The sequence below is a fragment of the Caloenas nicobarica genome, chromosome Z (genome assembly GCF_036013445.1).
Source record: "Caloenas nicobarica isolate bCalNic1 chromosome Z, bCalNic1.hap1, whole genome shotgun sequence".
Lineage (NCBI taxonomy): Eukaryota > Metazoa > Chordata > Aves > Columbiformes > Columbidae > Caloenas > Caloenas nicobarica.
In genome coordinates, this window is record NC_088284.1 from 45,872,566 (window position 1) to 45,887,563 (window position 14,998).

The window sequence follows — 14,998 nt, forward strand, 5'->3', positions numbered from 1 at the left end:
CTGTTATTGTGCTGCCTTTGATTTGGGGAGTGTGTGTGTGTGTGTGTGATTATGAGATAATAGGTTTTGCCAATGCGAATTAGGGAATGCTGCATTACTCCAGACTGGTAGATAAAAAGTTTTATACTACCCCATGTTTTAGCTTTTTAAATCTGTGCCAGGTGCTAGAGGAAAAGTGAATTTTCAAATATTTTAATGAGTATTTCTCTTTTTGAAAACTTCACTTGACTTTTTCACTTTTGAAACCAACCGTGTCACTTATTTCAGTGAGTTCAAAAGCACACAGCTGCAACGACCTTGTAAAAAAGTGTTCTTATGACCCCAGAATCACAGCTTTAAATTCTGTTGTCTGTTAGACCCTATTCTCTCCCGTTTTCCCACCCTGAATGGCCACAACTTGGTGTCTTTATAGCTAGAGAAGCTGTTGTTGGTGTAGAAGAGAATTTTAAGTCCACAGTTTGTTTTTCTTAAGGCATAGCTTTGGGGAAAACTTCCACTTTTTGAAGAAGCCAAAGAGGAAGGTTATGAGACAGGTTAACTTTTTTGTTCAGGGAGAAGCTGAGCAGGATGGAACATTTTGTTGGCCTGTAGAAAGAAGTCTTGTGAGCAGCAGTGGCATGTGGATTGGCCAAAGGTGAATGAACAATGGAGTTTTTGCCACCTTCCAGAAACCTTAATGGGGTTTCTATTTCTGTAGTTGTCTTTGGATGTGATATTACCATCCCCACTAAGGAAAAGGGCCCATTGACTCAAATGCACGTGTGGATTGCAATGTCTCGCATTCCCCTAGCCTTCATGTCTACCTTCTGAGATTCAGGCCCATGTTTTTCGTTTGTTTGTTTTAATCTGTCATTACGGATGAACCTGCATAAGGAAGATCAAACTCCTTCTGTGATCCATAAGGAGTAACAATACTGAATGTCACTGTTCTAGATCAAAAGGCCAATTGAGTAACAAAAGCCCATAATGAGGATCTTCTGGTGACACTCGGCTGAAGGATCAAATTTGAGGTTTCCCTTGTGCACACAGCTCAGGGAACCACAGTGGATGAGTGTTACATGCACGCAGTTCTGGCTCTGTCAAATGGCTGACAGTGGTTGCCACTCCGTTAAGGCTCAGTGCTTTGTTTGAAAAGTGGAGAGTTTAGTAACTCAGCAAGAGCATTTCCAGTGCATGCCTGTATCCATGATTTGAACTGTGGGAAGTGTGACATGACATGCGTGCAGATTTTGAATCTGAGCTTTCTGAAAGCTGTAGGTGTGTTGGGAAGTTTCTGCCCCTGACTGAACTGCGCAGCGTCTTCCAGGGAAATGTGCCGCCTTGCTTACCCTCTCAGTCCCCGCAGAGTAGCCTTAGATGCAATGGTGAGGTTACCCACTCTGATTTTTATAGAGCTGGCAGGGTGATGCATTGGGAAACACCCTGCAGCTTCCCTGTTTATTACATTTCTAGCAGCCGTTCCTGGCTGCTGTCAAGTGCTGAACCAAAATGAACTTTTGATCTGGCTGATTTATAGCTGGTTTTGTATTCCCAGGCTCTGCTACTCTGACTCATGGATAGAGTCTCATTTGCCCCAAAACCTCCATTCCCATTCTCTTTGCCCAATAAGCAGTCCCATTTATGAGGACACCTGCATTTGTAGCCTTGGAGAATTAACCCTCTCAGTGCAGGACGAATTGTTGTCTTGTGCTTTTTGTGTCAATCCAGCTTAGCTCTCATTCTTTCATAGACAGACTGACAACCCATATAGCAGATCCTGTTCCTTGTGTGGGTGGTAGTGCCCAAACTGTTGACATGTGGGCCTGCTATTTCATAAAATTTGTTAAATGAATGTTGTCCTTTCCCTACAGAAGAGCGAGTCGTTCCCATTGAAGTCTGCCGTTCGAAACTGTCGAAGTACTTGCAGGGAGTTGTTTTCCGCTGTGATAAGTGTACCTTTACCTGCTCCAGTGATGAGAGCTTGCAGCAGCACATAGAGAAGCACAATGAACTGAAACCTTACAAATGCCAACTCTGCTATTACGAGACCAAACACACAGAGGAGCTGGACGCTCACCTTCGAGATGAGCACAAGGTAACATCCAAATAGTTTTAATTTGTAGTGATCTACTCTTTGTAAATGCTGTATTAGTTTACTTGCTTGTCAAATCTGAGTAGCCAACTTGCTGTTGAGGGTTTTTTCTCTCCCTCCCCAAATCTGGAAGCTAATCCTGTGTCGGCCCTCACTTCCTCTTTTTTCTTTAGAAACTTAAATTTGAGGGTTTCTAAAGCTGTTCAGATTGATCAGAATTGGCAAACTGTTGTATGTGGAGGATAATTACCTGGAGAAGTCCCTTGCATATGCTAGGTTTATTCAAAGAGGGGGAAAAAATGGGCTGTGAAGCAGTATTAAAGCTGTATGATTCAGCCTCTCTAAAAGGCAGGAGATTCCAAATGTAAGATTACTCTGGCTACTTCAGCAGCATGACATGCCATGCATATTTTAATAACAAAGAAGGCAATACATCCCCGTTTACATTTAACAAGGGAAGATAAACAGCAAGTATAACCAGGTCCCAAGGTAAGCCTGCTTTGGAGTTTTTGTGGAGTTCCTGAGTGCAGACATGATGCAGTCTCTGAGAAGTTATTAGAGGCTTCTCACAGATTGTTAGCTTTGAATTTCTGTAACTGTGAGCTGTGTAGCTGAGAGACACTGAAATTCTAGAATTGAGATGTGTTTTGGAGTATTTTTTAGAGTGCTTCCTTGTCACATTTCTAGGGGAGGCAGCTATATGCCTCCGCCTGTTGGAGTTGAGCTTTGCTCCTCACTGAAAACTCCTGATTCATTGCCTGAATGACACTCTTCTTGCAGCCAAGTACATTTATATTGGCAGTATTAGCAACAGAACTCCCAGCAAAGCTTTTCATGCTTAAAAAATATTCAACTGTCTTATAAAAACAAAGTCTATAAACTTACGTTGGCCTGATATGCTTATCTGCCCTCTTATTTATTATTTCCGGAGAGTCGTCTGCAGTTCACAGAGTATGTGAGATGCTCCATGCCTCCTGGTGACCATAGCAAGGCACCTGCTGTATCCAGGAAGCACTGTTCCTCATTCTTTTCACACAGTGCGTCAGGCTGGGAAGATTGTTCTCTTACTTACTTCTCCCTTCCAATCCAGACATGCAGTGATGGTACCAGTAGTTTAGGGTATATTTTCCCCGTTTCTCTTTGGTAATTTACATCTTGCTTATTTGTGTCCAAGTTCTGGTCTCAGATACCCAAATGATATTGCACCTTAAAGAGTTCCTGTGCGTGAGCTCAGTTGAATTAAGTGCGTTGCATATGATCTCATCTGTTTAAATCTCAATGGGTAATGTGTTAAGTCAGGGAACCTCATCACAGCCATCCATACAGAGTAGTGCTAGGAATTTGAACACCACCACATTTAGGATAGTTTGCTGTTTGGAGATATACTGCAGTCTAATTCACATGCTCCGTAGGTTCATTCACATTCCCTTTCCCACAGAGGGATAAAAAATAGTCAGTGGGTGTTGATATTTTATTCAGCATCTTGCAGGAGCTGTTGTACCATGCTCATTCCTCTGTCTCCATCCCCTCTGCCTCTGTGGCTCAGTGCCTGTGCTGCTGGAGGGCTGTCTCTTTGCCTGAAAGATGAATCCAAAATCCTTCCCAACAGCAATCAATGAGCCCAGAGGGTGCTTGCCATCCAACAAGATGCCCTAACGTCCTGGTCATGCTCCATGCTCTCTGCCTCTACTGTAAATCTGCCCTGCTCCTCTGCTGTTTCCGTTAGATGTAATGGAGTTCCTGACTTCTGTGCCCTAAGCTTCTCCTTTCATACTGCTGCTGTGAGTTGTTAAGTAGCTGGTGCTTTTCACCCTAGATTTAGCTGAATTTGACTGCTGGGTGAAGTGTTCCCATTATAGTCTGTGTATCAGTTTGCAAAGCACTTTGCAGCCATTCGTAATGACAATTAATCTGTTATTAATGAGTGAAAGTATATGCAGCACACAGCAGCCATGTGCTTAGTAGAAGACCCATCCTTTCATAAATGAAGCTGAATGAACCACTCAGAAAGAGTTTTCCTTCAGTGTGGATGTGCAGTAGCAGTGTTTGATCACAGCAGTTGAACGGTCCCATTAAAAAAGACTACAACTTGAAGTGTTTTACATTTCTTGGACTTTTTGTTTGTTTGTTTTAATACATCAAAACCAGGAAGAAATATGGGCATTTTACTGAATGTCACTAATTTTTGAAAACAAAAAAGGGGAAATGCAGAATGAACAGCAAAAGAAGAATCATGGAAAAGAAGTGAGTCTTAATTTGACTGGGTGACTGTATGTCCCCTCTAGCTGAGTAGGCTTTGTGTACTCGATTTTGTTTTGAAAATGTGATGATTTTTCTGAGTAGCAGATGATTGTGCTGATTGCTGACAAAAGTGTATCTTTCAAAGGTGAGTCGTAATTTTGAACTTGTTGGACGGGTTAACTTGGACCAGTTGGAACAAATGAAGGGGAAGACAGAGAGCTCCAGCAGTGATGAAGAAGAAAAAGAAGAAGAGTTAAGTCCCCAGACCGAAGAGAGAGGTCAGTGCAGCTCTTCTGGGGTTTTTTGTTTTTTGGGGGTTTTTTTGTTTGTTTTGGTTTTGGGGTTTTTTTGTTTGGTTGGTTTTTTGTTTGTTTTTTTGGCACTGCAACATGCCCCACCAGTCCCACGGAGAAAGGTCAGCTGTTGACTCTACAGTACGTTCCTGTGGAGCCATGAAGACATGCCAGCAGGAGCAGAATGGGGCTTTTGTGAAGACACTGCTCCTGGGGGAGTCATGTCTTTCTAATCCTTATTACAAGTTTTCTGTCTGTTAAGAAAATTTGTACTATGAGAAAACACAGTTAGCACCTGTGACTTATCTGCCTACGCAGATAACATCTATAAGGGCCTGGAAGACTACATAAGTGAAGTATTTTAGTAGTCTGTCAGATTTTCTGTTTTGATAATGAATTTTCAGCTTTTCACTCAGCATTGTTCAAGTGAGAGATGAAGGGGTCATGGCCAAACTTTTTTATGGGCTGTTATTAAATCTGTGCTCAGCATTCCTTGTCAGACAGTCAGTCCTGTTGCAGTTGCTGCAGCTGGCAGCTCTGGAGCCAGGGTTGGTCCATGCCCCACCTGTACCACTGCGTATTTAAATATGTGCCCGAGTTTGTATTTAAGACTTGTCTCACTGACTTCAGCAAGGCTATACCATCTGCTTGCTAATGCTTTTGGTTTGGTTGAAGTTAGATCAGCAGAGAAAAAATAAGTTCTCTGTAAATTGAACTAAGGGTTTCTTGTCCTTCCCTTCCAACAACATTCTTCCATGAAAAACAGGTTATTGCATTATCTGGTGTAAACTGTGTGTTGTCTAGTCTGCTCTGGTGCACAGTTAATCAGTCAAATACAGCATGTTCGCAACTGTTTAACATCGTTAGCTTTGTGATGTCTGAATGGGGTCAGCCACCCTCTTGATGCTGACAACCACAGCTAGCCAAGTTCTGTGTACTTTAACTAATGGTATGCCACCATGTTTATACCTTTTACCTCCTGAATTTTCAGCTTTCAGACTCACTGAGGGGTTGTTCACAAAAGAAAATATGTCTCTCTACATCTTCTCAGACCTTGAAAAATTCACACTTCTGGATTCACAGGTTGTTGACAGAACAGAAGGGGCTCAGATCATGCTTCTTACCTTTTAATAGCAAAACCTCCGTGTCTTGGCCTTTGTTCAGTGTCCCTGCAGCATGAATTTGGTCTGCACTTATCACCAGCTTCAAGTCTGGTTAGCGATAGCTTTTATTTAAATGAGAAAGGAAGCAAGTTGGATAGGAAACCATTTATGTTTTAAAGAAAAGTATCCTTCAAAAGATCTTAGGTAGAGCAGTGGAAAAATCAGAGAAGGACCTAAAGGGATGTTTGGTCTATGTGCATTTCAAAGTTTAACATTAGTAACTCATATGCAAACATGCTTGGGTGTCTGTTGAGGGACAGCCTCATCCCTCAGAGCTTCATGGCCGTAACAGCAGTTGTGTAATGATTTGACCAGAGGACCAGCTTACCTTAGTAGCAGATGTTGCAGGCTGATTAATGTTTTGTGTAGACCCACAGCTAGCAGGGGATGAAGAGTCATGCTGTCCTTGTGAGGATTACCTTATGTAACCACATACAAGCATAGGTGCTGAAGTAACCTTGGAAGCCATGGTATCTAGACCAAGGAGAAGAAGGTGATATCTGCCAAGCCTTAAAAATCTATGTAAATGCACCATGGGGAGGGGGACAGCCCAAGGTCAAGTTCATAGTAAAAATTTGCTTTAAGCTACACAGTGAAAATGTAAAAATATGACTTTCTATGCTGGCGATTTAAATTTGCAGAGAAAATAGATGTGTTACCCCCATGTTTCATGTTATCAATAGTTAAACAAGGGATAATATCTTAATAATTCTAATTTCTATTTTGTACTTTTTTTTTTGCCTGTATCTGTGTTTTTTTAATCTATCAGTGGCTAAAGTGATTTCTGCGTGCTTGTTCAGATGACCAGTCTAAGAAAATCATGCATATTTCCAAGTTTGTTTGGCAGCTGTTCTTTCCTGACTGGCCTGTAGGGTGGATGTTTCACCATTGTTATTCTTTCTCTTTTAAAATCTGTAACCATTTCTAATATATTATAGTACAATAGGTAGAAAATGCAGAAAACCCTTATTTCTACTACAGCAAGGGTATTTAGAAAAGATCCAGATGTATTGACTATATTTGTCTAGACAAGTCATGGATTACCACTATAAGGTGCAAGATGCAAGGTACACTTTTGAAAAATGTCCCAGTGAGACAGGAACTGAAAGTGTGGTTGGATGCTGAGTTACATGCTGACATCTCCATATGTACTTTCAGAAGGTAGTTCTGATGCAGAAATGATTTGCCCATGGTTAGCAGAGGACCAGACTTACAGTTTTAAATAGAGCCTGTCACAGTGGCTAATGTTGTCACAGCTTTCAAACCACATCAAACTGTGTAATCCTCTATACCTCTCAGGTGCTTTTGACAATTCTAGTCTTAGAGGTGTTAGCAGGAAGTGGGATTTACTGCGTGCCTCTGTGTGCTCCAAGTATCTGGAAGCAAATGCTGTCTGAACCCTCTGAAGTCTGTGATTTTGGCAGAACCAGGATTTCTTCCCATGAGTCAAACAGCTGCCTAAATTGGCCACTTTGACTTCAGGCTGGTGTGTGCAGTACTGAAAGTGTGAAGAAGAGTGTGTTACTTCTCCAAATGGGCTGTTGGACAGCAGACCAGAGAAGGGCTGTTGCCCATGTGAGCAGGCAGAACTGGGCAGCAGAGTTCAGCAGAGCTGAACTGCTGCTTTGGATGGAAAAGAAAGGGAGAGATTGGCTGCTGGTAAAGGATAGTAGAAAATATATTGACCTAGGAGGAAGATGATGACGGGGGGAAAAGAGAATGTCTGGCATACACCATGGAAAGAACAGCTCCCCGTTGTAGGGACTGCATCCCAGAGGGTCTGTCTTTCTTTACTGACCTTTATGTTTTTGTCTTAGCAGAAACTGGAATCAAGAGGTGTTTTTCCCCTGTAGACAAAAATAAATGTCCACGAGTGCTTGTATGTGTGATGCAGAAAAACCACAGAGAGGTCAGATGTCTGTGCAGTCTGTTACCTCTCTTCTGCAGGCCTCAGAAAAGAGCAATTTCTGATACTCCTTCAGGGAAGCAGTCCAAATTCACAGCCCTAAAAGCAAAACTGATGGGGAAGTAGGGTCAATAAGATAGTGTTTTCTGAAGAGGTGATGGATTTACTGAAGTATCACTTGCTAATCTTAATGGGAGTTGCAAGGATAAATCATGGACTGATTCGAGTTGGAAGAGACCTTTAAAGATCATACAGTCCAACCCCCCTGCCATGGGCAGAGGCGTCTTTCACTAGATCAGGTTTCTCAAAGCCCCTTCCAACCTGACCTTGAACACTTCTAATGATGAGGCATCCACACCTTCTGTGGGCAACCTATACCAGTGTCTCAACACCCTCATCTTAAAAATTTTCTTCCTTATGTCCAATCTAAACCTACCCTCTTTCACTTTAAAGTCATTACCCCTTGTCTGGTCACTACAGGCCCTGGTAAAAAGTCTCTCTCCATCTTTCTCATAAGCCCCTTCTAAGAATTGAAAGGTCTTCCTGAGGACTTCTCTTCTCTAGGCTGAACAACCCTAACTCCCTCTCTGTTTGAGCAAAATAGCATCTGTATTGTATACCTCCTCTCTGCAGAGGCCCAGAAAAAAGTTTCTGTTGTGTACTATACAGTAAGCATGTTCTTGTACAGAGCAGCAGCATTTGCCTCTAAAACTTTCACCCTCCATAAATATTATATTGGTGTGTTTATAAATTTATTCTGCACATAAGGTCTTAAAATCCAGACGTAAACTGAGCTAATGGCATTGACTGACTTTCTGGTATTCCGCTTGACGCAGTACCTTGCTTTGTGATATTTAAGCACATAATAAATCCCTGACAGTAAGAAATACGAAGTGGGTTTTTTTTTCTTTTAGGGGGAAGAGGCAAAAGTGATGTTAAGAACCATTCCACATTGAACTTTAGTAAAAGCTAACTAGTGAGAAATGTGTCACAAAAATACATTTACAGGGCTTATGTACAGATAATAGAAAATGTGTGAGCAATTTTAAGTTCACAGGCTGATCTTAAACAGAGTAAATATGAGAGTGAAGAAATCAAGGGAGCAGAGATCAGAACCAAAATGAAGCAAAATCCCTTTTATTATGTAGTTTGGGAGGAGTCAGAAACACATTCTGTTGATTTCTTGCTTAAGATAATCCCTGCTAAGGAATTAATGTTCTGAGCAGATGGTGCTGTCTCATTTCCAGCAAAAGAATCAAATGAGATAGTCCATGCAATTATTTTTAATGACTTGTGTGGTGATCTTCTTAATTTGTGAGAAAATGTTTCATCTTTTGTTAAAGCTGGCTGTGTTCACATGGAGCTTGGCTTTCAGAAGTTCTGCTCCCTGAGCTGCCAGTGACTTCAGTCATATTACTAGGTGCTTGACACTTCTGCAAATGAGGCCCCAAGCACTTTGTATAAAAGATTAGGATGGGGTGAAACACCTATGCAGTTAAGATGCAGGACTCAACCCAAAAGACTTAATGATGAAGGGATATCTATCTATTATGAGGATCATGTGTTAAATATACCAAGTCTTTCTTTCTTAAAATTTGTACTACCAATTTAAAATTATTGATGGGCTTTAGTGGCTTTTTTATTTTGCTTTCAAGCCATTTCAGCCCTAAACCTCTCAGTTTTGGTTTTCAGTTGAAACTCCGCAGTCCCTTTATTTGTTGAAATACAGGAACAGGGAGTAGTAGGTAGCTTGTTACCCTTACTTGCAGAGATGCTTTAAGACTTAGGATAGGATTTGTTGCTTGCAGGGTCACTTTGCTTTGAGGGAGTTGCATTTTCACAAGCAAAGTTATTTGGTAGGTAAGTCCTTTTGCTTCTCATGGATGAGAAGGTGCAACAGAATAGATCAGAGTAGGATCACAGTGGTCCCTTCTTGCCCAGGCACTTCTGACTTCACAGGCTGTGCTGCCTTTTTCCAGATTCCATGATGTTTCCTGACAGCGGTGCTCCAGAGAAGCGCTTCCCATGTGAGTTCTGTGGCCGATCATTTACAGAAGGCTCTGAGTGGGAGCGACATGTGCTGAGACACGGCATGTAAGTTGCTTTACACTCTTCTGCCAAACCGACAAAGGTAACAGTAGATCTCTGTGCATTCCCCCACCTCATTCCTCACCTCCCAAAAAGCCCCGTGATGAAGGCACAGTTCTATGAAGAACAATTCTGTCTGTCACAAGTATGGATACAGTCATCAGGTGTTGCTGAATGGGAAGTTCCTGTTAATCCTTTTTAACTCTGCTGCCGAGAGTGGCTGTAGAACATAGGGTTTAACTATGATTCTAAAACTTAAGATTGTCCAAAGGTGAGTCACAGAATCACAGAATGTTAGGGATTGGAAGGGACCTCGAAAGATCATCTAGTCCAATCCCCCCGCTGGAGCAGGAACACCTAGGTGAGGTTACACAGGAAGGCGTCCAGGCAGGATTTGAATGTCTCCAGAGAAGGAGACTCCACAACCTCCCTGGGCAGCCTGTTCCAGTGTTCTGTCACCCTCACTGAGAAGAAGTTTCCTCTCATATTTAAGTGGAACCTCTCGTGTTCTGGTTTGTACCCATTGTCCCTTGTCCTGTCATTGGTTGTCACCGAGAAAAGCCTGGCTCCGATCTCGTGACACTCACCCTTTCCATATTTATAAACATTAATGTGGTCACCCCTCAGTCTCCTCTTCTCCAAGCTAAAGAGACCCAGCTCTCTCAGCCTCTCCTCGTAAGGGAGATGCTCCACTCCCTTAATCATCTTTGTTGCCCTGCGCTGGACTCTCTCCAGCAGTTCCTTGTCCTTCTTGAACTGAGGGGCCCAGAACTGGACACAATATTCCAGATGCGGTCTCCCCAGGGCAGAGTAGAGGGGAAGGAGAACGTCTCTCGACCTACTAACCACCCCCCTTCTAATACACCCCAGGATGCCATTGGCCTTCCTGGCCACAAGGGCACAGTGCTGGCTCATGGTCATCCTTCTGTCCACCAGGACCCCCAGGTCCCTTTCCCCTACACTGCTCTCCAACAGGTCGTTCCCCAACTTATACTGGAACCTGGGGTTGTTCCTGCCCAGACACAAGACTCTACACTTGCGCTTGTTATATTTCATTACATTTTTCCCCTCCCAATTCTCCAGCCTGTCCAGGTCTCGCTGGATGGCAGCACAGCCTTCTGGCGTGTCAGCCACTCCTCCCAGTTTGGTGTCATCAGCAAACTTGCTGACAGTGCACTCTATTCCCTCATCCAAGTCGTTGAATATTACTGGTCCCAGTACCGACCCAACTAGACTCTGCCCCATTGACCACAACTCTCTGGCTTCTTTCCTTCAGCCGGCTCACAGTCCACCTCACTACCTGATCGTCCAGACCATACTTCCTCAGTTTAGCAGCAAGGATGCTGTGGGAGACTGTGTCAAATGCTTTACTGAAATCAAGATAGACCACATCCACTGCTCTGCCATCATCTATCCACCTGTTTATGCCCTCATAAAAGGCTATGAGGTTGGTGAAGCATGACTTCCCCTTGGCGAAGCCATGCTGACTGCCCCTAATGACCCTCTTATCCTTGATATGCCTTGAGATGGCACCAAGGATACGTTGTTCCATCACCTTCCCAGGGATGGAGGTGAGACTGACCGGTCTATAGTTGCCCGGGTCCTCCTTCTTTCCCTTTTTGAAGACTGGAGTGACATTTGCTTTCCTCCAGTCCTCAGGCACCTCTCCCATTTCCCACGACTTAGCAAAGATGATGGAGAATGGTCCAGCAATAACTTCAGCCAGTTCCCTCAGCACCCGTGGGTGCATCCCATCTGGACCCATGGATTTATGGATATCCATATTGCTTAATTGTTCCCTAACCCAATCCTCATCAACCAAGGCAGACTCCTCCATTGCCCTGTCTTCCTCTGGGGCCTCAGGGGTACGGGGCTCCTCAGGACAGCCTCCGGCAGAGTAGACAGAGACAAAGAAGGCATTCAGTAACTCTGCCTTCTCTGTATCTTGTGTCACCAGGGCACCCACCCCATTCATCAGTGGGCCTGCATTGCCTCTGGTGTTAGTTTTATCTGCCATGTATTTGAAGAAACTCGCTCTGTTGTCCTTGACCCCTCTCACAAGGTTTACTTCTAAGGAGGCCTTAGCTTTCCTGCTCGCCTCCCTACATCCTCTGACAACAGCTTTATATTCTTCCCAAGTGGGCAGCCCCTCTTTCCATGAACTGTAAACTATCCTCTTCCACTTGAGCTTGCCCAGCAGTTCCTTGTTTAACCACGCAGGTCTCCTGGCTCCCTTCCTTGACTTCCTATGTGTCGGGATGCTCTGATCTTGAGCTTGGTAGAAGCAGTCCCTGAATGCTAACCAACTATCTTGGGCCCCTTTACCTTCAAGTACCCTTGCCCACGGATACATCACTTTGCCCAGGATTAACTTTACCTGAGTGTACTGTCAATTTTGCCTGCCTGCAGAGCAGCATGAAAATGGCAGAAAATTATACACAATGTTCTCGGAAGGAACGGGGCTTTTTGCCCTTTGTTGTTATATCTCTTTCGCAAGCTTGCAGCTAAACTTGCATAGCAGTGCAAAGAATTATGTGCAGAGGAATGTTAAGACCTTCCAGGAAAGTAAAATCAATTTTAATGAACTACTCCTAAAATGTACATAGTGAAGTTCACTAGTTCATCTTCATAGTGAAGACCTTTGCCTTTCTATAGCAGTTTGCACGCTGAGGGATGATACACGTCACAGATAAGATAGGCATCTCGGAAACAATAATTTTCCTTCTTTTGAGGGAGATCTCATCAGTAGCAGAGATACATTTGCATGACCAGAGTTTCTTCAAAGAGTAGATTTCATTCAAGGTTGCTAACATATGGAAGGCATTCGAATACAGTATCGTAGGTTAACTGTGATGGGGTGAAAAATGTCACTTCTTTTAGCCTTGTTTGCCTAATATAAGTACTTGAAATGTTGCAACTTTAAAAAAAGATTTATTGGATCTTAAACTCTTCGGGAAAAGTACTCTTTCCCTCTGCCTTTTTTGATGCCTTTTAAGTCTTGTTTACAAGGGACTTGGAAAAGAGGAATAAAGTTTTACAAGTCAGAGTTGAGCTTCTTCCCTCTCCTCTCATATCTGTCCCAGTGTAGAGCAAATAAAGATTTGGTTTCAAAGCTAGAGTGTCATGGGTACCACTAGTGGCTTCATTCACTGCCTCTCCTTTTGAGCTGTAGGTGGCAATGGTGTGGCTGCTTGTGTCTGCCTTTTTAGAAAGAGTTCTTCTCCCTCAGGAGGTATTCATAGATTGTCTTTGCTGTTCTCTGTATCGACTAGAAGTGTTTCTGTTTTCTGCCACTCGGCTTTGCAGGGCACTGAACGAAAGCAAGCACAGGACCAGTGAGGACAGCCAGCCAAAGGAGGATGTAGAAGAAACTGTTAGCACACTGCCAGAAGAAAAAGAATGCATTGAGCAAATGGTGGTGGACTATTCCCACAACAGTGAAACAACAGTCAGCGTGGTAGCTGCTGACAAACCTCTCCAAGACAACTCGGAGGCCAAAAACGAATAAGTGTTCGGTGTGATACGAATCAACGTACTTGAACAGTGATGAACGGGGTGGGGTGGGTGGATGGGATGGGCAGAAGGAAGAAATAAAGCTGCTTTTAGGACTGAATGATCTATTTTCAAAGCACTGGTACCTGTGTGTGTGTGTGTATATTAAAGTTATTTAAGTGATGGAATAAGTGGCTCCATTACATCACTGCATCTTTTCTTCTGGATCTTGACCATGGGAAGTTACATTCATCTTGGACTAATGAAGCAACTCCCTGTATTCCTACATTACACGTCGTGCTTTGCAGTGGAGACTTGGATTGTTTGTGAATGGAAGCGTCGTGAGCGTGGAAGAAGTGGGGGGGATAACTTTTCAACGCACAAATTTGTGTGCGTTTTTCTAGTTTTAATACATAACGCTTTTCCAGACTGAATGCAACTGCTTTAGAAAAGAAAAAAAAAAAAAAAAAAAAGGAAAACAAAAAAGGAAAACAAAAACAAAACAGAAACTACTTTGCTTAAAACAGTCACCTGTTTCCTAGTACCTCAGAATTAACCAAGGGAGATCTCTGCATTTGTCAGTACTACCTGTTGTTATTGTGGTTAAATGTAGAGAGACTGCTGGGCAAGGTGGTGAATGGAGGATGAAAAAAGTTTTGAAGAAAGGAAAACAAATTGTGCTTAAAATCCCAGTGTGGGTTTTATTTCTTAAAATACTGTGATTTTTTTAATTATTTTAGTAAAAAAAAAAACACAAAAAAAAGAGAGAGAGACTTTAATTCCTAGATAACTGTTTGTGAATTGTCATCCTTTATTCCAGGTAAGCTGTTTGTTAGTATTCAGTTATAATTTTAGGATTTGATAGATTTTATGTGACTGATTGTGCAGTTTTGTTTGCCACATGTTTATTTTCTATCAGCCTGAGGTGTTACAAATACAGCACAATTAAGTTTCTCATGTAAAATGAGTATTTCTTTTCAAGGGGGGGACAGGGAAAGGAGACTAGATCTTGTGAATAGAACTTTTTGTTGTTGTGTTAATTTTAAACATGGAAATAACAAAGAAGTTTTAACTTTTTTTAAAAAAACTAAAGAACCAAACTTACGGCACAGCTATGCAGCTCACGGGCCAAACACATAGGTCCTCATAACCATTCTGTTGCTTGTCATATTAACATCTATCAGTCTCACACCAGTAACTTTTTTTAAGATTGGCAGCCTTTTTTTCTTACATTTGTGGTGTGCATGTTTTCTTTTTGTTTTGGTGTGGTGGGAGGGAGGGGTGTCCGTTAACACATCTTTTTGCAAGTGAAGGTGAAACAGTTACATACGACCTTGAGCCTGGAGAACTACTTTTACTCGATTCAAGATGGAGTTGCTAAGTTTTTCCCCTCCTTAGCTTTTAGCGTGAGGGGAGCAGCGTAGGATGAATAGGAACCTGCATACCTAAGTGGCTGATCCTGCACTACTTCTCAGGTGGAAAACCTACCAAACTCAACAGGAATTTTGCCTGAGCAACAAGTACAGGATCTGGTGCCCATGGTATGTTCTGATTGTGAACAAAAAAAAAAAAAAAAGACAAAAAAAAATACTTTCTTTCCAAAAAGTAGAAAGTACTTGACTGAAACCTAGTTTTAGAAATGCATGTGTCTTTGTTTGGTTTTTTTTGTTGTTGTTTTTGGGGGGAACTGTGGGAGGGGGAGGGGGGAAAGTAGGAAGCTGCTGAGGAAACGGTGTCCTAGAAA

General features: G+C 42.6%; 1 protein-coding gene across 4 annotated transcripts in view; it reads left to right on the plus strand.

Moving 5' to 3' along the window:
• The window catches only part of ZNF462 (zinc finger protein 462), a 95,011-nt gene extending 80,517 nt beyond the window's left edge, over window positions 1–14,494 (plus strand). For all 4 annotated transcript variants that reach the window (XM_065656718.1, XM_065656720.1, XM_065656721.1 and 1 more), the window contains 4 exons: window positions 1,851–2,074; window positions 4,458–4,590; window positions 9,654–9,768; window positions 13,069–14,494. In XM_065656718.1, coding sequence (XP_065512790.1) covers window positions 1,851–2,074; window positions 4,458–4,590; window positions 9,654–9,768; window positions 13,069–13,270 — 674 coding nt within the window. In that variant the 3' untranslated portion in view covers window positions 13,271–14,494. The remainder of the gene's footprint in view (window positions 1–1,850; window positions 2,075–4,457; window positions 4,591–9,653; window positions 9,769–13,068) is intronic.
• The last annotated feature ends 504 nt before the right edge of the window (window positions 14,495–14,998 follow it).